The 25,418-nt window shown below is 38.7% G+C and overlaps 1 protein-coding gene and 1 non-coding gene across 2 annotated transcripts in view; one reads left to right on the plus strand and one right to left on the minus strand.

Moving 5' to 3' along the window:
• Positions 1-637: 637 nt before the first annotated feature.
• Positions 638-824, minus strand: LOC123458895. The gene has a single exon (XR_006635844.1). It is a non-coding gene; the product is annotated as a U2 spliceosomal RNA (small nuclear RNA).
• Positions 825-7,942: 7,118 nt separating this feature from the next.
• Positions 7,943-25,418, plus strand: part of Nkain3 (sodium/potassium transporting ATPase interacting 3) — a 656,444-nt gene continuing 638,968 nt past the window's right edge. The window contains exon 1 of the mRNA XM_045144576.1: positions 7,943-8,721. Within this exon, the coding sequence (XP_045000511.1) occupies positions 8,668-8,721 (54 nt within the window). The 5' untranslated portion in view covers positions 7,943-8,667. The remainder of the gene's footprint in view (positions 8,722-25,418) is intronic.

Genomic DNA, 25,418 nt, shown 5'->3' on the forward strand with positions numbered 1-25,418 from the left:
GTCTAGGCTAAGTAATAAACATACAATGGCACTTAGGTTAAGGGCTAGTTCAGACTACAATATGTGTTTGGATATGTGCTTCCCTTCAAAAGTTCATGTTTCACCAAAGCTGAGGTGAGCCCCTACCTCTTCATTGTTCAAGCTTAGAAATGACTATTATTTTACAACATCTGGATTTCATGAATCACTATATCATCACATGCCTGGAATTAAAGGGTAAAGTAGTGAAATTTCCATGCTAAAGATGAGGCAAGTATTGCAATTTGTGTTTTTGTTTTATTTCAGACCAAATGCTATTTGGAAGTTTTTCTTCCCGCTGGAAGAAGTAGAATCATCAACCCCCCCCCCCCTTTCTTCTACAATGTGAGGACTCATAAAAGAACCAAGCTCTGGCAAATAGGAAATGAGCCCTTACAGGAGATTTAAATGGCTGGCAACAGAAGCCCTGTCAGAGGCATGTTTTCCTGTGCAGAAGAGATCATAGTTTCATATTAAAATGTGTTTGAACTGTACATGAGTAGAGTAGGGAGTATTTGTCATATAACTGTGGCAAGGATCTTGACACAGAATGGTTGCTTTGTGTGTCTTAACCACAAAGCCATCCCTCCAGCCCCTAGTTAACTATTTTTAAGTGCAAGAGGGATTTAATATTCCTGGAGGTTCTGCAATACCAGGTCAGTGAGTAAAGTGGATGGAGCAAGTTCTTATATCATATCCCTGCTCTGAAAATCCATGTTATATGCTGTCCTCAGAGAGAGGACATTATCAGCTATTTTGGTCATAAGAACAGATATTATAACTGATTTTAGCAGCTGGCTAGTTAGCTCAGCTGGTTAGAGCACTGAGCTAATACTACTGATGTTTGCTAAAAAACTGAGAAGTGATTTGTTACCCCTTGCTAAGTGTGTTCTGAATCTTCAGTGAATATGAATGGAAATTCCCACTGTGCAAATTTCCCCCCATGTAGTGTGTTTGATGCTTTGACTAGTGTTCATGACTTGCATGTAGTTCTGTGCCTATACTATGGGTTCAATCATTATCATTCAATCTCTTCTTTATCTTTCTTAAAATCTGGATCAAAGACTTCGTTCAGATTTCTTAAGAAGATGCATGTTCACTTTGTTGTATTGCAAATGGGGTTGGAGATGACTGATTATTCAAGATACAGGTAGACTGAAGGTGCATGTAGCCATGTCTGAGTTCGGAGTTTTGTGGTGGGAAACTCTGAGACAATAATTGAAATGCAAGCAAATTGTGTGGAAAATGTTCCAGGAAACCACACTGGTTAGGGGAATGAGGAAGCAAGACCACAAAGGAAATGGTCAATAATAGTTGGAGTATGAAAAAAAACATTACTGCTTTGAGCCACGAGTGCTGAGGAACTACAAAAAGAGTCTATATGTGCACTCCAAGAGCCACTTTCTGCAAGGTCCATGGAGTGAAGTATTTATTTGTCAGCCCTTATCAGTCACAGATTGGGTTGTTCTTGGGAAATGTTCCAGGGTGGTAGCCTATCTTGCAGGAGTGAGGGTCCTGGCAGGTGGAAGCTGAACCACTGTGCACTGGTTTGGTAAGGAAAGGGTAAGAAGATGGGATAACGGGTCATGTACTACAAAATCCTATGTGTTGTACCTATTTGGCCTCTAGTAAACGTACCTACTCCTTTTATAAGCATCTAGCACAAACCTATGTTGGAGGCTCCTACTGTGAGCTCATATTGGACACTATCCTGAGGCTATTCATGGTTTGATTTGCTGTGTTGTGGGGTTATTTGTGCATTTCCTGCTCTATCAGTACAAGTGATATGGGTATACACTTAAGTACCTATGTGTAGGGATTTAGTTGCTTTAAACAAAAAAGTGGATTTCTATACTTTTTGCCCTGTTTTAATATTTTTTCATTTATATTTGATTTAAGTTTTTTGTTAATAAAAAGGAGCTAAAATTTTAACTGATTGTATAATCCATGAGTCTTTCACCACTGCTCAGTATACACACATTACTGAAAACACACTGGTAAAAACCCAAGACAAAAAGATGCTGCCAGGCATGTTGGGGCATGCCTTTAATCCCAGCATTTGGGAGGCAGAGGTGGGAAGATCATTGAGACTTCAAGGCCACCCTGAGACTACATAGTTAATTCCAGGTCAGCCTGGACCAGAGTGAGACCCTACCTCAAAAAAAAAAAAAAAAAGATGCTGGCTTATAAAATGTGCTCTCCATTAGTGAGTTCTACTTCTTTCTGGTGAGACTATGGCCTTGTGGAGGGCAATTTATGGCTATTATAAATGCAAAGGGAATTGATGCTCTGTGGCCTTGACTGTCACTTCTCATTCTCAAACTGTTTCATAATACACAGTATTTTTTAAACAAATGATTACTCTCTTGTTACCAATTTAATTCTCCTATATTCTCACTTAAGAAATTAGGAGAAAGTTTTGTGACCTTGCTGCTTTTAATGAGTGTTTTAAAATCCTCTCAATTTCCTGAATATAAATGCACAAGGGGCTATGTCTGCAGATGAGTGGCAGAGGTATCCATAGCACTAAAACAACAAAGCAAACACGCACACCTCAGGAAGAAATCAGACTAGCATTCATTTGGAATTTCAAGTTTATCCTAAACATTTTTAAATAAAAAATGGTACATGTTTGTGTACTGATGTAATTATCTGAGATTTTATATATGTATTAAACTACTATGAAAAAGGGGCTTGGGATCTGGGCCAGTAGGTAATGGCACTTGCTAAGCAAGCATGAAGACCTGAATCCAATCCCTGGGAACCATATGACAAAAGCCAGGTTTTCATGTACATGCACATACCCTCATCCCTGAAGGGGACAGAACACAAGAATTGCAGGGCTCACTTGTCAATCATTCTAACTGAAAAACAGTGAGCTTCACGTTCACCTAGAGATTCTATCTCAAGGACAAAAGGCAGAAAAGTAATATAGGAGGACACCCAATATCTTCCTCAAGCCTCCACATACATACACATCCATGTGCATGCACAGTACATATACCACATACTATACACACATGCACATCCATGTGCATGCACCTGCACACACAAAGGCATGCACACCACTAGACCAGTCATATACACATGTGCCCCCAAACACCAATACTATACACACGTGCACATCCATGAACATGCATCTGCACACACAAATACATAATCACACACACATACACAAACACTACACAGTGCTCATACCACATACTATACACCACACATATTACACCACATATTATATACCATGCACATTACACACACCACATACTGTATACCACACATATCACATATCATACACCACACATAATACAACACACATCGTACACCACGTACTAAATACTATACATACATGCACCACATATTGTACACCACACATACTACACATCACACAAAAATTTAAATACTGTTACAAATAGTCACTCATGTTACTGTAAAATCCTTTTCTTCATGTTAGGTTGACTTCATGTATTTTGTGTTAGATTTAATGATTTTGACGGGTCATTATTTTTAGCATCACATGTTTCTACTATGCACAAATAACACAATTATTATGAATTTAATAGAACTGAATTTAATTAGTTATTTTTAAATAATCATAGACTCCAGGAAAAGATGCAAACATAATATAGAGACATATTACCATTCACTCACGGCCCAGTATTTCTTACATAAGCTCTATGTAAAGACAGGCCGATTCCTCGGCCAGACAGCTGTGAAGAACTGGCATTGAAGCCCATCATCTAATAGTGTAAGTCCGTGCACACTGCAAGCAATGGCTCCTTCAGTTAATGATTCTGGTGAAAGGTGTCTTCACTTTATGTTGGTGCACTTACTATAACCCAGGAAGTAAACACACACTTTCATGCACACATGAAATGGCCTGGATGGCATCATTATTCTCTGAGGCTTCATCTTCCACATTCAGTCATGCTGGAGTTTCTCTTTCTGTGGCAACACTTAGGGGTTTGGCTAAGCTACTAAGAGCTCTATGCCCATCCGATATGCCAAGTAAAGCAGAGGGCAGCTGAGCTAAATTTTCTGGGCCGCAAGAAAGTGTTTGTGTCCCTGTTACTGAGACTCTGACTTGTGGCTCCCACATCATATAGTAGGCATGAAATAATATTTGCTGCACAACGAATCCCAGTAGCTGCCCACACTCAGGGATGCTTGAATCTGTCAGTGTTGGGACTGCTTTATGTATGAGACTAGAGAAACACTAAATGTTTATTTATATGATTGTAATACTAATTACAGTAACCAGATCAGAGTTGACTTTTAGGCCATTATAAAGTAGCATATACTATTAAGTGAGATGTTTACATACTGTAGGGAATTGAACCTAGTGCCTTACACATGATAGATAAGTACTGTACTATAGGGCTGCACCTCAGCCTTTAAAACAAATTTCATTTTGGGATAGGGACTTGCTAAATTTCACAGGCTGGCCTTTAATGACCTATGTGATTCACCTTCCTCAATGCCTTGAATTGCTGGGATTACAGGCATGCATTGCCACCTAACTCCTGAGACTTATAGTATCCCAAACAAAAATATAAAAGAAGGTACATGATTTCTTTCAAGTGTCAAATGGTTTATAAATAGCATTTTCTTTCTTCTCCGGTGATTATTTTACTACTTAGAATTTTCAGTGCCCTTTGAACAACATTTGCCATATATACTTCTCCCATTTCTTCCTTGTCTTTTTTGAATGTTTGTGCATGTGTGGGGTGTGTGTGTGTGCATGTGATTATATGTGTGCACAGGTACATGTGCACAGTGTATATTTGAATGTGGAGGCCAGCGGTCAACTCTGGGTATCTCTCTCAATTACTTTACATATTTTTTTCCAGACACTGAACCTGGAACTCATTAATTATATTAGGTAAGCTATTTCTGCCTCCTTGGCATAAGATTTCAGAAGCATATTGTCATGGCTGGCATTTACATGGGTGCTGGGATTCTGAAATCAGGCCTTCATGCTTGCATTGCAAGCACTGTATTTACTGAGCCATCTCCCCAGACTTGGTTTCTCCATCTTCTATGAAGTAACCCTCTAACAGGAATTTTAAAATGCTAAGATGTAAAGCGCTAACAAAAGCAAGAAATATCTACCTTCTTAGAGAATAAGCAGGTTGAGAAATTTTGACTGTAGTTTCCATCCCCTCATTTCTCTATTTCTCTCTTTGCCTTTCTAAACTTTCCAGGAGATATATATATATATATATATATATATATATATATATATATATATATATATATATATATCAAGAAAGCAGTTTGCTCCACAGTGGATAAGAGCTACTGTGTACTAAGCCTCAGAGGCAGCAAGGGGATGGTGGAAGTCCAGAGGATCTGAGACAGATCACCTGCCTAGGCATGTATATATATATGTATATATATATATACATATATATGTATATATATATACATATATATATAGATATACATATACATATACATACATACATGTATATGTATGTATATAAATAATATATACACATATACATAAATATGTATATATGTATGTATATAAATAATATATATTATATATACATATATATATGTATATATATATATATATAAAATTTCACACACCAAGTGAACCAATTCTAATGAAAGAATACATCTTAATAGTCGTAAATGCATGACAATTCTTTGCAAGCAGGCTTTAAATGCTCTGCACACACATTCACATTTCTGTTCAGTGTAAACCTTATGTTTGCTTTAAGTGAGCTCACATGCTTTTTGTACAATGTCCATCAAGGACAGCACCTTTAAGCAGGGTTGCTGCTTCATTCATGCACCTACTCTCCCTTGCAGCTGTATGCCCTTATAGGAGGCAACAGTGCCTTATGCTATCTCCATGCCCCTTTCAATAATGAGCAGTTAAGAGAAGAAACATATAGGAAATATTGGAGGGAATGGTAGAGGAAGAAAGGAAACAGGAAGACGTGAGGATCGCCTCAGAATTCAGTCTAATTTACTAAAGATTACAGAGAGAAATGAGTAAAATGTCACACAACTAATAGTGTTGCTTTGATTTCTTTAACAAATGCATGTTTTAGATCATACAGAAAAGAATTTCCAACCTGGGTCTTTTGGAAGATGGGGCCATGAAAGAGAAGAATGGGGGAACACGTGGCTTTCAAATACCCTGCCACATGGCTGACACTGACTGGAGGTTAGACCATTGCACATTAAGGCAGCTGCTTTCAAGAAAGCAGTTTGCTCCACAGTGGACAAGAGCTACTGTGTACTAAGCCTCAGAGGCAGCAAGGGGATGGTGGAAGTCCAGAGGATCTGAGACAGATCACCTGCCTAGGCATTTTACATCCTACCTGTGGTGGTGAGCCCCTGCCATAGGCCTGCCTGCAATACTAACCTCAGGGGGCTCAGAATCCAGCGAATGAATGCAAGGACTCTATGCCTGTTAATTGCTGTGTAGTACTTTCCAAATAAACAAAGTCATGAATGAAATACATTGGGTGACTCTTACATAATTTGGAGAGAAGCATCATTTATCACCATCATTCATTGCAATATTGGGCAAAAAGGTTGCAATAATTTCTGGAAGAAATAGACAAACTTGTTTATCTGTCAACTGCTTTTCACATTCATTAGAAGGGTCAATGGCTTTCTGCAGTGTCCTCTCCCACACAATCAATTATTTGCCAGAGAATGTCTTCTTATTACCTTCATTCATTTGGAATGACTTAAATTTATTATGTCTAAAAGCAGAGCTCCCTCATAATCCCTGATTGGGAGTGTTAAACTTGGATTAAAAAAAAAAAAATAGAACGGTTGTGGCTCCACTTTTCTCTCCTCTGTCTGAATGGACAGAGGTGGGTCCAAAACAGTAAATTTCCTGATAGTTTTTAGTTGACACTAAGCTGAGGATATTCATGTGTCCCTATTATTACTTTAGAGATATCATGAGAGAATTTTTCTGACAACTAAAATTATCAAATCATAAATAGGGGTGCTGTAGGACTATTGAAGGATGAGATAGTTAATTGTGGGATAAAAAAGGAATCCCTTTTAATTCCAGAATAATTTGTGTATAGTTCCAAGTATGGGGCCAAGGGTTTTTTTTTTTTTTTTAATTCAAAGATCTTGATCTTTCACCTTTCTTTATCAACCTTTAGCGGAGAGCCTAGGAGGGCGGGGGTTTGTTAGAAATAGTGTTTCTATCCAAATTCTCAAGAAAACTCTAGGGAGGCAACTGGACAGGGGACGTGTTTATGGTTCTCTTGACGTGCCCTTGTTGTGATCCGTTCCATGGACACTAAGCACTGAAGAAATTTAATTATCTGCTGAACTCCTGAGCTCTGTTCTATTTCACAGGAGAGCGCAAAAGAGTTTCTTTGAGATTCATAGAGAGTAAGTGCGGCATCTTTACCACCAGGGTCAGGTCTTATTTCCAAACCCTTCTCAATTCATTTCTCCTTGACAGGAACTCATACTTACCTTTATTCTAGAAACTCTCCATTCTTAGGAAAGGTCACTTCATCTTCTTTCCTGTTTTACCCCCTGCGAGATCTCACTTGGGTAAGGATTTCAAAAGCCCTTTGAGTTAAGAACTCAAGCCTGTTTTCCCAGCGTCCTGGCCTTCTGCTTCCCGCAGATTTCTTCTCCTCCGCTCCCTCCACAACTAACTCCGCCCAACTTTCCAGAGAGGACACCAACTTGGCCCAGAGGCCAACCCACCCAGACCTTGCAAAGCGACCTGGGCTGCGAGGCCAGGAGCCGCGCGCCCAGCGCCTTCAAGGTGGTGTGGTCTCCCAGCCCGCGCCGCGGCGGTCGCCCGCATCCGCCCCCGCCACCCATGGTCCCGCAGTTTCCAGACCTTGGCTTTGTGCTCGACCACACTGCGCTCCTTGCCTCTCAGCCCTTCCTCCCACAACCCAAACCAAACCAGTCGAGTCCACCTCTCCTGCAGCTCGGCTAAATCCAGTTCCCTCTAATGCAAAACGCTTCTCCAGCCAGTTTCTCCGCAGTTGGACCGGCCAAGGGGCTCCACCACCGGGGACTGCCCTCATTCACTCACTCACCCCCATTCTGCTCCGCTCTCAGTCCCATTCTCTCCCCAGACGCCCAACCAGACAAGGCGATCCGCCCCGTGGCTCGGCTCTCTCTTTCATTCATCCCCCTCCCACCACACACACACACACACACACACACACACACACACACACACACACACATACACACACACACACACTCGCTCACACGCTCGCTAAGGCGCGCACACACACGCACGCCCGGACCCAGACAGCTCACTCCACTTTCAGACCCCCACCTCCTTCGCTCCCCTCCTCTAAAAAGCCGCTCACCCACTCACCATCTGTAGCCTCCCTCCGTGCCTGGCCCGCCCCTCTCCCCCTCCCCGAGAAGCGGCCGTGCGCCTAGGGAGGCCGGGACCCCCGCCAGACGCCCGGGTCGTGCGCGCCGCACTGACCTCGGCGCGCCCCGCAGGCACCTTCACAAAGGCGGCAGCGAGCCCCAAGCCCAGAGCCCCAGAGCGGCCGTGGGACCGAGGATCAGGGGGCCTGGCGGGCCAGAACCGAACCCGGGCTGCTCTGCTCCGGAGTCAGCGGACCAGGGAGGACGCTGATCTCTCGCCAGCCGCGCAGCTGGGACGCCGGCGACACGATGGGCTGCTGCACCGGGCGCTGCTCGCTCATCTGCCTCTGCGCACTGCAGCTGGTGAGTGTCCCGAACGTCCCGGGTGTGGGATGGGTCTGCACTCCCCGACCGGCCGGTTCCGCTAGCTCTTGGCACCCGCCAGCTTCTTGGCCAGGGGCGGGGCGACGGAGCCCCGAGCTCCTACGGGAAGCCTTTCTCCCCCCTGCCCCGGCCCGGCTCGGTTCGGATCTGCTTGGCTCCTGAGTTCGCCCTCCGGGTGGCTGGGGTGGCTGCTGCCCGCGGGAGGGCGCGGTCTCACTTCTGTCCCACCGGCTGGGTTCACTGCGCCCCCACCCGGAGTCGCCCCGCGGTCCTGGGGTCGCGGCGGAGGCGCTGGAGAAGGGAGTCGTCTCCTGGTCCCTTTGCGGGACACCTGGCCCTAGCGCCCTCCAACCCCACATCCCTGCTGAAGTTCCGCTGGAGCGCGGATCTCGCTCTCTTAGGCATGATTTCCAGGAACAGAATCTGAGTCTAAATTATAAAGTCCTGGAAACTCCTGGATTCCGAGAGCAGCGACCTCAGCGGGGTGGTGGTTCGGTCTCCAGCTAGGTGGAAGGCTGATGGTGAAGGGATCACGGACTCCATCAAGGAGTTTGGGCTCTGTGCTGGTGAACCGTGACTTCGGACCGCCCCTGCCCTTTTCTATTCGGCTTTAGATTGTGTTGAAATGTTGCTTGTTCACGCTGGGACAGAGGGACAGCTGTCATAGGGAAGGGAACGGAGTAAGCAGGCTGCTGTGGCTTTGGTCCCTTGCCAAGGGAGTGAGTGTAGTGAGAAGTAGGAAACCCAGAATGGAGACACAAAGACCTTAGAGTTGGGGCAAATAATCCTTTTGCAACCTGGGCGAACACTGAAGATTTCCATGGTCAGCAGGGGTCGAGGTCACAGAATTTCTGTGTCATACCTCTGTGTGTGTGTGTGTGTGTGTGCGTGTGTGCGTGTGTGTGTGTGTGTGTGTGTGTGTGTGTGTGTGTGTGTTTAATACACAAGGCTTGTTCTTTGAGTTTATGTGGATTCCTTAGGCGCTCCCTCACGGTTTCTCTGAAGCTTCCTATTTGTTTTGTCACAATCCACAAAGGTGTACCCACGGTATTTTGACAAGCAAGGGAAAAGCTTTCAATGAATAGTGACAACTCTTGCAAGACTCATCAACTGAGAAATGGGGCAAGGCTGCTTTCTAGTCTTTGTGGAAGGCTTGAAAGTGATGCACATTTCCCGCTGTCCCCCTAGGTCTCACCTTGGATGTCCTCCTTGTTTACAGGATCCACGCAGAGCAGAGTGGGGTTGTAATCAGGATACTCGTCCATTATGTGTTTTAAAAACCTATACCAAACATATTGGACAGTATTGTTCTGAAATATAATTTTAAAGGCTCATTTGAACATGAGCATTTTCATTCAGTTCAGATTTTTAAAAGGGGATAAATTATACTTGTTATGGTTGTTGTTTTGAGGTAGGGTCTCGCTCTGGCCAAAGCTGACCTGGACTTCACTCTGTATTCTCTGGGTAGTCTCGAACTCATCTCCTACCTCTGCTTCCCGAGTGCTGGGGTTTAAGGCATGCACCACCACACCCAGCTTTTTAGATGTAGATATAGCTCATAAGTTTGAAAACTAAAATTACTCAGTTGTCCTTGATGTCCTAAGACTGTGACGAACTAAACACTGAATTGAACAACCCAGAAAGAAGGCGTTTTAGGGAGCAAGTAACGGCAGTCTCATGAATACCAATAACCCATAATAGAATCACAACTTTGAATGGACACGAGATAGGAGACCACTGGGCAGTAGGTTTAGCAATGCATGCAGGATTGTAATTGACATGATATGTGTGATGATAGCAGTTTTGAGATTTCATCCTTCAGCCCCAAGTTTTTCAACGTACCATTCTTTGTGGACACAAATCAAACTAACTTGTAAACCTTATCTCCAAGTTCCATCTTGATGGAGTCTCCCTTGACGGTTCAGGCAAAGTCATTGGTGATCCTTTAATCTTATAACTTGGCCTTTCCTAAGTTATCTTAAGTCATTTACATAAATGTGTCATGATTGGGCTGTAAGCAATTTGAAGGTAAGATCCAAATATTCATTGTTGACAAACCCTACAAGTTTTTAGTATTCATTTAAGGAGCTGAAAATACTTGTAGTCTAGTCAGTGTGTTTGTATAAACATTTCTTTTTACTCCTCACATTATTTTCTGATAAATGTACCATTTTTATTGGTTTGCAAATGAAGAACTTGATATTTGCAAACTTATTTTTTTTCAAGCTCAGTAGTTTTTGTATGTTATCAATAGTAGGGTGATGATAAGATTTAAAAACTGGACCTCACACAAAGCAAAACATGTGTATATATTACATTATTCTATCATACATTACAGTATTGTTTATATAAAGCATGTGTAGCACTACATTGACAAATTATAGTAAAAATGTATGTAATATTCTTTAGTGTAAATTCTAGATGGCAAATAAAGTTTGGCAGGATCCCTTTGTGGAATTTGACAAACTATTAGTTCTGTAGTTCAGACAGGAATGCTGATTAATGTTTCTATTTTCTTTAAAGAAAAAGAAGAAAATGAATTGGAGCAGCTAATATTAAAACTTCCTCAATAACATGATTACTTTTATGATAGGAATATGAATTTTCAAATACTATAAAGCTAATTCTTCAAGTTATTTTCAAAATATAGACATGGCTTAACCTAGGTCTATTATGAATCATTGGAAAATCTTTATCCATACTTTTTCTAAGTCTAGAAAATCAATGAGCAGTAAGTCTAATACCAACTTATGGCATTTTCTAATATCTTTGTTATGACTACTTACACTTTGACCAACTTCAAATACTCCTTCATATTCTTTTCACTTGAGAGAAGAAATAGGCATAAAAAAATCCCCAAAACACAAAAAAAATCATAATAAAAACAATCACGAAGAAATGAACTTTAAATATTTAGTACCTCTATCTCAATAAAATTTATTTAAATTTGTATGATTTAATTTTCAATAATGATTGTATTTAACAACTATCTCACAGCAATTCTGAAAATTGAAAAAAGTCAATTTTCTGAGCTCATGTAAATTTGCTTCAGGATACCAAGGGTTGGGGTCCTGCTTTCCAGACCATGAGCTCTTTCCATTGAAAGCAGCTCTTAGGTTTTACTCTGTTACACCAATTCTTGAAAGATGGCCATTAGGAAGCAGTAAGCAAATGTATGTGTGAACAAGGATGGCATTTGCTAATCAGACACTGCAGAGAGTCTGCATTTAATGACGAAAGCATAGTTGCAAGACGATTAACACAGGTAGCACTTCCAAAAAGTCAGAAAAACTATAAGGTTTTTATCTTATCTTCAATTTCATGGGAACATTACATTTAGATTGAAACAAATAAACTCAGAATGTGATATCTAATAGTAGAGAACTTGTTTATTTTAGGATACTTGGATGGGCTTCTGCTTGCAAGGGCTATCTTCCACTGTCTTCTTTCCACTGATTTTGCCATATTCCATGGTTACTTCTCCTCCATGCTTCTACCTCCATGGAGATTTATGTGATTGCCCCATATTTTAAATTTATGCTCCTGATTCAACTAGATAGGATGAAGAGAGAGTGAAAGGCAAGTACATGACTCTAAAAAACTCTATGAAGTGACTGAAGTGATTCTATTTTAGAATGTTACTCTTCACTGTTTCCTGAGCTCTTAAATCATCCAGGTACTTTTGTTTTGTTTTTTTTCTTTTTATGTTTTTCAAGGTAGGGTCTCACTCTGGTCCAGGCTGACCTCGATTTAACTATGTAGGGTGACCTCGAACTCATGGCGATCCTCCTACCTCTGCCTTTTGAGTGCTGGGATTAAAGGAGTGCACCACCATGCCCAGCTACATCCCAGAACTTTTAAAAACATTTTGTGTGAGGATACATTCAGTTAGGGGGATTTTTATAACAGCCTGGATTCTATTATCACACATATACAGTCTAGACCTGAAAAAATTGCTCATATGTTTACTAAATTATTTTTAGTCAGTTCATTTAAATGTCTTATTTTTAGGTTTTGCATTCTGTCTTTATTTCCACCTGCCTTTGCAGAACTCTTATTGTGGTGTTGTTTTAGCATTGAACTTCCTGTGACAGACATTATTTCCATGAGCTTTAGGCACTGGCCCAACATCACAGAGGTCTTATTGTAAGGCACATTCAACAAACTTGTTGCGTTGTTACCAGAGAAATTTACTATACTTTGCATTATTTTAAAGTGGAAATTATATTTGTTGTTGGATAATCAGTGCTCTAAATGTCAAAATCCAATCTTAACATATTTGTAGTCACAGAAACCCCAAGATTTACAGAAAACCATAGCTATTAATATATAGTCAGGTTGTATGTTTTTATTTTAGAAAACATCTTAAGTTAAGGAAAATTAGCATTTGTTTCCTAAATATAAAATCAAGTTTTCTAACTTTCTATTCTCCTTCTAGCCAGCTTGTAAGCAAAGCACTCTAGACTGCTGAAATACAATGCAGTGGTGTCTGCATGGTGGCAAAATACCTGTGTGAACAGGTTTTTAATTAATCCTATGAGGGGTATTGCTCACCTGCCAGAAATATTGGATAGACATTGTAGAGACACATTTCTTTTATAATGTAGATAAACATATGCTTGGTTTTACATGGTTTTTAAGTAGTTCCTTGTATTCTCTTGGGCAATATCATGCTACATCATTTGTTTGTCCTTTATCGTTATTTCAATATCTTGTTTATATTGCTTATTCAATATCTAGTTTGTTTTCAATATCCTGGTTTATCCCATGAAGCTTCAAAAGTTAGAGGAAGTAAAAGCATGCACTTCCTTGATAATGTGACTGGTGTGGAGATCATCGTGCATTGGCCAATGCTGAGGGGCTGGCATACACATCAGGAATGATATTTTTATAATTTCGTGTGTGTGTATGTGCACACACACTATGAGTGGTGCAGAGGGTGATATGTACGTGATGTATGTACATGTATATGCTGATGTGCATCAATTTAGGTTAGCAATCCCCAGTGATCTTCTGATCTCTTCCCCACCTCCAGGTCTGGGGTACCAGATATACATGGTCATATCCAGCTGCTTTTATATGGGTGCTGGGGAATTGAACTTGGGCATTCTCAGGCTTGCTTTATCAGGCCTTCATGTTTAAGCAGACAGCTTTCTTACCTCCTAACCATCTCCTCACCCTCAAGTTCTGTTTTAAGAAAATATGATAGAGTACATGGGTGTTGGCCTGAGCAAGTGTTAGGAACTGTAAGGGATCAGATTCAGACTCATAAAGATACTGATGACCCCTGAGAGGGGTTCGTGAGCTTGGACCCCTGAGAACAAGAGTGGACTGAATCTCTGCAATCAGGAGTTCTGAATGGCACTGATATTTGAAGCCCTAGGTGAAATCAATTTAGGAGAGAGGAAACATAGAAAGGAGGAGAGTGATGAAAGCAGGATTTGGTATAAGGTGAGCAAAGAGTTAGGAGCCAATAAACAATCAGAAGAAATGACTAGAAAACAAAAGTGAAAAAGAAACTTGCTTGACAAAATAGATCACATATATACATATATATGTGTATATATATATATATATATATACACACATATATAATTAAATTTATTTGAGAGAGAGATTGAAAGGGAGAGAGAGAGAATGGGTGTGCCAGGGCCTTCAGCTACTACAAACCAACTTCAGACACCTGTGGTACCTGGGTCCTGGGGAATCAAAACTGGGTCTTTTGGCTTCACAGGAAAATGCTTTAACCACAAAGCCATCTCTCCAGCCTCAACATAATAAGTTTTAACTTAACTTAAAATACTTAAAGATGAAGATAAAAATCATAAATAAATCCAAAACATACAAAGCTAAAGTCAGCAGTAATAATAAGGATGAATTTTAAGAAATGATGATTATAAAATTATATTATTTGATTGTTTTCTCTGAGATGAAGAGCAATATTGTCATGTTAATATGTCTATTTGTTAAAATATATGAATACCTACATTTTGGATTTTGTACTGGAATGCTTTTTTGTTGTGTTTTGTTTTGTTTTTCGAGGTAGGATTTCACTGTAGCTCAGGCTGACTTGGAATTCATTATGTAATGTCAGGGTGGCCTTGAACTCACGGTGATTCTCCTACCTCTGCCTCCCGAGTGCTGGGATTAAAGGCATGCACCACCATGCTTGGCTGGGATGCATTTTTTTGAATCAAGGTCAATATGAAAAAATGATTGTGATAACATTCCATAGTGTAGCAACAATGATATTTTATTTCTGAGAACTAGCAGTAATTTCATTCACCTTTAGAAAGTGCCACACATTAATCTTACTTAGCTTTTTCATTAGTACAGTTACTGGACATTTACTGTCATGGAGACATAAGTAAGAGAACAGTTATTGAGAATGGAGAAGAGTTATGGGATGAATTATGTCTTCAAAAATGATATGTTCATATTCTACCTACTGTAACCCAGTGTGATCTAATTTGGAAATGAGGCCTTATAATGTTAGTTAAGTTAGATTGAAGCCAGAAAAGCAGGTTCTAATCCACTATCACTGACTGGCGGTTTTGCAAAAGGAAAAGTTTGACACAGAGTATGTATATTTCTGCTCTTGTTGATGATTGTAAGAGGATCATGAGATTGTTGGCATGGAATGAAAGAAGGTATACATTGGGAAAATGAAATGACAGTGAAGATGGATACGCAATAGGGTTTAGGATAATGATAAGGGCTCCAGTTGCAATAATCAGATGTACAAATTTTCAGGGAAACAAGGCAAGATCATGGCAAGGATAATTATTTTAATATTATCTTAAAATTTTCCTTTTTTTCTGCATAAATGACCATTCTTCAGAATGTTTTCCCTAGCTAATATTACATCTGAATCATTAAGTAGAACTAAGTGCTGTGTAACTTCCCCTCTCCACTCTCTCTGTGTTCTGCCTCATGTAGGGATTCAGTTTTTTTTTTTTTTTTTTTTTGGTTAACAACAGGCATTGGAACAAGATTATAGCAATCATGTTCTCGTAAGGGATGTGAGCTCAGTGGGGGTGATGATGATGATAAGTCATAAATGCATTGCTGACGGCTTCTCTGTGTTCCAGTAATAGCATGGTTATATTTGATATTGATTAATATGTAGTATAATAAATGCTTTCAACTGGAAAGCCATATGCAAAGGAGTCTGTTTGGTTAAATCAGTTAATTAAAATACAAAGAGGAATGTTGTGTGCTCAAGTTTTTGCCTGTACCAGTAAGTAGCTATAAATGATCTTAATTAAGTTAACAACAAATATATAACTCTCATTAATGATAATTATCAAACTTTTACTTAAAAGACTTTCCTTGAGACAGGGACTTTCTATGTTGCCCATATTGGTCTTAAACTTGTAGTGATCCTTCTGTGTAGTGGGATTACAGGTGTATGAAACCACATCCAGCTCCTAAAACATAAATTATTCATGAAGAAGATACTTCAGATGGTAGTTTATAAAAAGTTGCATATCTTGGCTATGAGGCTCCTCACAAAATAGTCTTAAGAGCTGCACTCCAAGACTGGACTATGTGTGTCCCTCCAACACTAAAACCTCTGTACTAATCTCACTTGAGAATGAGACTTCAGCCTCAGTTTCTATCTTCTTCTATGCATTTGTTGTTGTTGGGATGGTGACTACCAGGATGAGGCAGTTTGGGCTGGAGGCAGCTTGTGCCAGCTGGGGAGAGTTTACTGTTAGATTTCTCAGAATTTTTGTGAGCCATTTTTTAAACAAAGCTTTATTAAACATTCATTATATAAACATACATTTCAATTATGTAGAAGCAAAAGTAATACATATTCAAAAATAAAAGTGTTTACCATTTGGGGTTAGTTTACTTTTATAGTACTATATGGTAAGAATTCTATATAGCAGCGCAAAATTTATTGAATGTCTCTTCTAAGTTTTACATCTTATGAAATCATTTGGTAGCAAAAATCTGTAATAGGGAAAAAGTATGCTCATCATACAAATACCATAAATCAGGCTCTTCTTCTGTCTTCTAGAGCCAGTTATTAAACATTTATCAACACACCACCAGGCAGTGTCTTTCATCAGAAGGCCAATTTTCTTCTTTGTATGAGTAGGAATAGCTTCATAAATGCTTAATTAATTCTGTGTGCAACTAATTGATGTGATAACTTGTTAATTTATGAATAAAAACATGCTGTATAAGCTAAGTAGTTTTGTTTATTGCTTTGAATATATCTGTGAAATTAATTGCTTTCTTTCTTTCTTTCTTTTTTTATTGACAACAATTATATGACAACAATTATGATTGTAAACCATATCCCATGGTAATTCTCTCTACTCCACTGTCCCCTTTGAAACTCCACTCTATGTCATATCCCCTCCCCCTCTCAATCAGCCTCTTTTTTATTTTGACAATTTTATGCATGTATATAATGTATGTTGATTCCACTTCTTCCTAACATTATCTTCTCTTAGTACCCCTCCTCCCATTCCTTCTGAAAGTCTTCTTCCTAACTAGTCTTCCTTCTACTTTGATGTCATTAAAAAATGGTGACCCACTTGAAATGAAAATTTTCAAGTGTGATCCAGGTGAGTTTAGTCATAAATCAACACTTGATCCCTTGGAAGGGGCTTTTATTTTGTTTGTCATTTCTTTCTGCAGAAGGCAGATTTTACCCTGATTGACATCTACTTTTAGGTTCCCTCAAGGGGCATGCTATTCCATCCTGAAACTACAGAGTGAAATGTAAACTTTCTGAAGATCAAGATTTCTGTAGTTTTGCATGCTCCTTTTTCTCCCACTGATAAACCACTTCTGGCATGCTTTCTTGCTACCCAAGTATAATCTGTTAATCCCATTGGGATATGTACTGACAAATGTCTTCCTTCTCCTTGAGAGTTTCTGTCACTGGGTTCGGGGAGATGGCTCAGTGAGTAAAGTGCTTCTTCCTAAACATGTAGATTTGAGCTGGAATCCTTGGAATCCACATCAAAACCAGGAGTGGCAGGTGGAGACAGGAAAGATCCCTGGAGCTTGGTAGTCTGCTAGTTTTGCCAAATCAGTGATCTCTGGAGTCAGTGCAAGTTCTGCCTCAAGAAAATAATGTGGATAGCATCTGAGGAAGACACATGTACATATACACCTACACCTACACACACACACACACACACACACACACACACACACACACACGTGTCACCTACATAAAAATGCATGCCTGCAAGAAAACACACCATACCCATATACATGCCAAAAATAAAAATAAAAAAAAAACAACCTCACAACAAAGAAAACAAAACATTATAGGTGCTCTTTTTCTTGCTGTCTGTTAAGAAAGTCTTTGTTGGCTTTGCGATGTTTGATTTCTCAAATTGTTATAACCATCATTGATTAAGTATCTTAAATTCAAGGCTTATTAGAGAGAAGCATTAGATGAAGGCCTCCAACCATTAGGGGCCTGTCAAGATCTCCTAGCAGTCTTTTCATCTCACAGGAGCTGTGGTTGGAAGTATACAGACGGAGCTGTCCTCAGAGACACTCCACACACATGGGCCCTGTTGAAGCATTTCACAAGTAGGAGGCTTAATGTTTTATAACATTTCACAGACCTTACATCATATGGGAAAACCTTGGCCATCTATTATTAATGTATTTGTTCGGCTAGACTGGAAGTATCTTGGTATATATATTTTAACTGCTTCAGTACTAATGGTACTTTAATTAGTAGGCAGAAGTTTTAGGGTTTTCTGTTAAAGACTATGAGTATCATTATGATTCAGTGACTCTATTTTTCTCTCAGGACAAGACAAAGTAATGTTGATTTTTTTAAAAAAATATATGTCTTGCTGGGTGTGGAGGTGCACGGCTTTCATCCCAGCATTCGGGAGGCAGAGGTAGGAGGATAACTGTGAGTTCAAGCCCACACTGAGACTACAGAGTGAATTCCAGGTCCACCTGGGCTAGAGTGCCTCGAAAAACCAAGTGTATGTATGTGTGTATATATATATATATATATACATACATACATACATACATACATACATACATATATATATATATATATATATATATATATATATATATATATATATATATATGTCTTTCCTTATTCAAAACAAATTGTCTTGATATTTGAAAAATACTATCTCCATGGACTTCAATTCACAATATTCTATACTTTTCCCATTATATTTAGAAAATAATACTTTCATATTTAGAAGGCCCTGTCAAAGCTATAGAGATAATTATATTTAAACATACGCTAATGCATCTAAATTTTATATTTCTTTTATTTTTGTCCCTTAAATCTTAATTCACTTGCACAATGTTGATTAATTGTTATTTTACCAATAATGGGCCTAAAATGTCTTCAGAAGAATGGTAGACAAAACTCTGGAACAAAGAAAAATTCACTTCATTAGTCTTTTTCATTATATTGACTTAAGAGGATATCTGGAATTTAGATTTGGATCATCTCAACTGCTATGTCAACCTGCTTTTCATGATATGAGTTGAAAGGAAAAGAAGCTGGGAGTCTTTATCCCACTGGCATAAGAATTACACTGAGGGTTGGGTAAGTGATATGATTTCCTCCAAGGTACTCAGATGGAAGCTGCCCTTGAGAGTGAGTTGTAAAGGAATCGGAACTAGAGTATGACAAATAACCTTTGAGAAACTTTTATTATAACATTTTACCCAAAATTGGAATATGGGGACAGCTGAAATACACTGATAATGTTAGAAATCAGTTGCATGGCTGAAATAAATGTGAGTAAAATATAGTGTAATGAATTAGGGCAAAGTTAATAGGCTGAAACTGTAAATCTAAGGATTACAATCATTGGACATTTGTTATGATATGTAGACTTCCTGTGTTCTATTCCATTCACGTATAGAAGAAATGGTATTTTGGCAGGATTTCATTACACATTCATATATAAACTTCAGTATGAGCAATGGAAGTATTTTCCAAGAATGTTTTAGAAAATCTGAATAGGAATTAACTACAAAGAATGAATCAGCACTATAGTGTTTTCAAGCAGTAAGTGTTGGAACATAGACATGGCATGCTCTGTAGTAAGTCATTCTTCCCAACATTTGCCAGATATGTTTTAAATAAATAAATTTGACAGTTTCATATTCATACAGTGATGTATTTTTCAAAATATGCTCAAACAGAAGGTTAACTTGAAACACTTGTAGTTTGTAAGGAAAATGAAAGAATTCAGATTGTGGAACAAATGATGGATTATTAGTGTGAAGAACTGTCTCAAAATATTGAAAGAAAAAATCTTCTCTCCACTTTCTGCTTCAGTCCTCATTTTCTTCACTCCTAGAATCATTGTCCTTCTTTGTGAGCTCTGTCCCATTCTGCCTACCAAGCCAATTTTGACAATGGTATTATATTGACTATTTCACTTGGTTTCTACTAAGACCATAAGCTATATATACTTAAATCATTTTATTAGAAACAGAGCAACAAGAAAAATAATTTTGTACAAGATAACTCATTAGGGAAACTTGGACACTCCAAAAATGATGGCTTGTCGCTTCATGATATCATGGTTTCTAAGATATCTTAGTGGTTCTGAAGGTTTGTTATCTGACAACTAGTACTTTACCATATATAAGGGCCTGAGTATACAGACAAATAGTAACATGCAGTTGAAACTAATCTGCCATTTTTAGCTATACCAGCACCCCCACCATGTGTTTTCTGCTCCAGTCCCTTGCTGCTGAGAAGGATACAGAACAACAGGTTTACACACTGACGTCTATTATACTGTGTTCATGCTCTGCAGCTGCCAGCTGCAGCTTGATGGGTCCACGTGTCCATTGAGATGTGCAGTGTGAAGACTGCTGAGCCTCTGTCAGCAGCCAGCCTGTGTGTCACTGTGACTCCACTGTATCTCATGAGTGTGACATTCTAATGGAGACTCTCAGAGGCCACCTGGAATAGTATTTTATGACCTGGCGTGCCCATATGGCTGATAAAGGAGCCATTTGAAATTTCTAGCACAGACACTTTCTTGAAATAAAACAAAAATGGCATCAGATACCTTATGGTGCATGTCATGGATGAAACAGGTGTATAAAAGATGTCATTACAGAAAAGGTGTATGACATTAATTTAAATGTGCAAGTGATTACCTATTAATTCTCTACTTCCCATATAATTATTTAAAATTGCTACCTGGGGCTTCATTTTTTTTTTCCCCTTCCATAGTAAATCCACTGCAGTGATTACTTTGTTATTATTCTCACCTACAAAATGGCAGGCATGGGCAAAGTCTATAAACATTTCTGTCTGAGGATATGTTGTAGGGATTGTGAAGATTTTGGTAATTACTTCTAAAGCAAACTAAAGAATAAAGTAGAATGGAGCTCCTTTGGTGAAAAATAAAGATACAGTCATTAATGGCAGCAAACAAGAAACACTTAGAGAACCACAGTAGGTATTCACCATTTGCAAAACAAGCATTTTTGATATTTACATATTCCTAAGGTCAATTTGAAGTAATTTTCATTTGATTTCTGTTCTCTTTATCTGCATAGTTTCTGTATTTACTTTCTGTTTAGATCATCTGAATTTAATTCAAATATAAACTTAACTATATTTTATATTTTATTGATACATTTGAGCACACACACACACTCCAGGACGTTTTGCCACTGCAAACAAATGCCAGACACTTGCACCACTTTTTGTGTCTGGCTTTCATGGATGGCTGGGGAATTTTACTCAGGTTAACAGGTTTTGCAAACAAGTGCCTTTAACTGCTGAGCTATCTTTCCAGTCCCCTGGTCCTGACCACATTTTTCTGTGGAGATATGACATCGACATCCTCAAGTGACTTTAAATTTCTGCACACAAAGAACTTTGAAATAATTTAACATTTAATATTGTACAGTGTCTTTTGAGATGGTTCCAGAGCTTCAGTATCTGAATGTTAGTTGATTCAAATATAGGCAAGTATTCTGCACCCTGGGATGCAGTTCTAAGAATATCCCATGGCCTACAAAGTTGGCTTAAATTGGGTGATCCCTTGCTTTAGAGAGCGCTTGCTCTCTTGTTCACTCTTCACTCTTGATTGTTTCTTGATAGTCCAGTTTTCTTAGTTCACTCTCTTTAACTTATCCTACAGTCTCAAAAGGTACCTTCAGGGAACTCCAAGAAGGGAACACAGAGCCAGAGGCTAAGGACTCTATTCCTGAGCCTGTTGCATAAGAAAACAAGGGACTGAGTATTTCCAACCAAAGAGTTAAGTCTTAATTTTTCTGGAATACAGTGAAGTCAAATGAGAATTAATTTGTAACAGGTCCCTTGATATAGAAAATAATCTTAAAGTACTACTTAGACCATAAAGTGATATGATTATAGATTTGTATACCTTGCCACAGATAAGCTTAAAAATTAAGATATTCTTGTATATCCACATTTCCTTGTGATTGAAAGTGACTTTATAAGTTTGCATACATAAAATAAGATTTTAAATCAATATCATATTGTAAAATCTTTATAACTATGTTAAAGATATTACATGAGTTATTCCTGTATGTTTTCAAAGAAACACTTGAGAATTGCAGCATATGTCCCAAGAATGACTTGGCTCCATCCTTTAGTGTCATTGTTCAAGAATACTTCTTGAACATGATTGTAGTCTAATGCATTATTTTCCAAAGTGTAATAACTCCAATTTCTGAATTATAAGAAACAACATATGGAACCTGTCATTGTGTTTCACAATCATTCAGAGTTGGAACAAGGGAAGAAAAAACACTTGATTCTATTTTTCTGCAAAGCACTTATCGTCACACAGAAAACATTCTTTTTGTTGAACTGTGAAAATTCTATTATTTATTAACAATATTATTTTGTGCTTCCCCTTGTTATGATTCTCCTGGACCTTTAATATGCATGTTTATGTTATATTGTTTTTACTGCTTAGTTCATCTTTTATTATTTGTATAAAGATTTACTCTATTTTCAGTGTGGATAATGACCTGACTCACTTGTCTTTGCATTATCCACAGTGCATGCATCCTGATTCACACCTAGCAGTTCAATAGATAATTGCTGAATTCTCAATACATGACTAACTTTACTTGCTGTATTATGAGGATGCTTTGCATTGTGGAGCAATGCATCTAGCTGAAAATTACTTAAACAAGTGCCCCAGAATGTGTGGTCTAGAGGTTTATCAGTGTATAATGGTGGCTTATCTGGAAGGGCTAAGTAACTAAGAGTGAAAATTTGAAAACAAGTAATACTAAAGAGCCATAATCTTCAAAACATCATGGAATGGGAACAAAAACAGACACCTAGACCAATGGAACAGAATAGAGGATCAAGTGATAAAACCATAAACTACACCCAATTGATTTTAACAAAGAATCAAAAAATACACATTGGAGAAAAGACTGCATCTTCATGAATGGTGCTGGGGCAGTTGGATATCTCCTTGTAGAAGAATGAAACCAGATCTTCATCTTTCTCCCTGCACAAAAAGTAAACTCCAAATGGACTTCACTATAAGACCTGAAACTCTGAAACAGCTAGAGGAAAAAGTAGTGAGAATACTCTAAGCTATAGGCATATGGAAGGACTATTTTTTTCTCTTTTTTTAAAATTTTTTTTAAAATTAATTTATTTATTTGAGAGTGACAGACACAGAAGGAAAGACAGATAGACAGAGAGAGAGAGAATGGGCACGCCAGGGCTTCCAGCCTCTGCAAACGAACTCCAGACGCCTGCGCCCCCTTGTGCATCTGGCTAACGTGGGACCTGGGGATCTGAGCCTTGAACCGGGGTCCTTAGGCTTCACAGGCAAGCGCTTAACCGCTAAGCCATCTCTCCAGCCTATGGAAGGACTATTTTTTTAAGGAAGGAAGAGATCATTTTGGCTCCAGGTTTAAGAAGGGATGCTGTCCATCATTGCCAGAAATGCATGGCAACAGGAGGGTAATGTGATGGTCACATTGTGTTCATAGTTGGGAAGAGGAGAGAGATGAATACTGATGCTCACCAAGTTTTCTTCTTTTAATTCAGTCCATGACCCCAGACCTTGGGATCATACTATGCACACTCAGGATGGATCTTTAACTCCTCAGTTAAACCTTTCATCACACACACTTAAAAACCATTCAGAGGTTTGTCTCCTGTGTGCTTTCAAATCTAGTCAAGTGGACAATGAAGATTCATTATATCACAAATGACATAACTAATAAGGGATTGGTCTACAGAATGATAAATACTTCTTAAAGTTCAACAATACCATGAAATCAAGTTAAAAATAGGCAAAGAAGCCAGGCATGGTGGTGTGCACCTTTAATCCCAGCATTCAGGAAGCAGCGGTAAGACGATCAGGGTGAGTTCAAGGCCACTCTGAGACTACATAGTGAATTCCGGATCAGCCTGGGATACAGTGAAACCCTACCTTGAGAAAACAACAACAAAAACAAACAAAACAGACAGTGAGATCTTGGATAGATGTTCTTTCAAAGAAGATACATAAATAGCAATAAAAAAAACAAAGAAAATATAGTCAACGTTCCTAATTACTAGGGAATTGCAAATCAAAATCACAATGAGGTACCTCTTCCTGCTCATTAGGAGACTGGCTATTTTTTATTTAAATTTTGTTGTGAGCTTTGATATATAAACATATGGCAAATCAGTCACATTTCCATTAGGTTATGCTCTTATGTCCCTTCTTCCTTTCCTCCATGCCACCATATACCCTTCCCAGTGGGGTGTTCATCGTAACTGTGGGGTTATGGTTGTACCAATAAGTTCCTGAATAATTTCCCACCCTGTGGCTCTCCCATTCTTTCTGTCCCTTCTTCAGCAATGTTCCTTGAGCCTTGGAGTCATATTAGAAATTTATTGTAGTGGAGAAAGCTCAGCAGCCTCTTAATTTCTGTAGCTAGCAGTGAGAGTCATATACAGATGTAATCTACCTTTTTCTTAGTAATATGTAGAAAAGTACTTTCTCAATAGGCCTCTGGTTGCCTATCAAATAAGGCAAACTCTCAACAAATGGGGCCTTATGAATCTAAAACACATCGGTTATAGCAAGTGAAACTATCAACCAAGTCAAGAAGCTGCCAACAGAATAGGAAAATATCTTTGACACCTTCACAACTGACAAATGATTCATATCTACAATATATAAAGAAGTCAAAAAATTAGACTTCAAGAAAACAATCCACTCAATTAAATGGGAGTTATTGATCCAAATAAACAGTTCTCAAAAAAAACCAAATGGATAATAAATATTTTAAAAACTTTTCAACATTTTTAACCATCAGATGAATGCAAACTAAGACTGCTTTGACATTCCACCTCACCTCAATCATAATCACAATCATCTGATGTTATTCAAAAAACTAAAATAGTACTACTGACTGACCCAGACATACCACTCCTGAGAAAATGCACTTGGTACTCTATTCCCTATTTTTGCATGTTCATGTTCATTGCTCCTCTATTCACAATAGCAGGGGAATGGAATCAATGTAGATATCCATCAACTAATACTTGATAATAAAGATTTCATACATATATCCATGGAATTTTATTCATGTGTAAATAAAAATGAAATTATGAAGTTTTCAGAAAAAAAATGAATGGAACTAGAAAATGTGATATTGAATAAGTTAACTCCTGCTCAAAAAAA

The sequence above is a fragment of the Jaculus jaculus genome, chromosome 2 (genome assembly GCF_020740685.1).
Source record: "Jaculus jaculus isolate mJacJac1 chromosome 2, mJacJac1.mat.Y.cur, whole genome shotgun sequence".
Lineage (NCBI taxonomy): Eukaryota > Metazoa > Chordata > Mammalia > Rodentia > Dipodidae > Jaculus > Jaculus jaculus.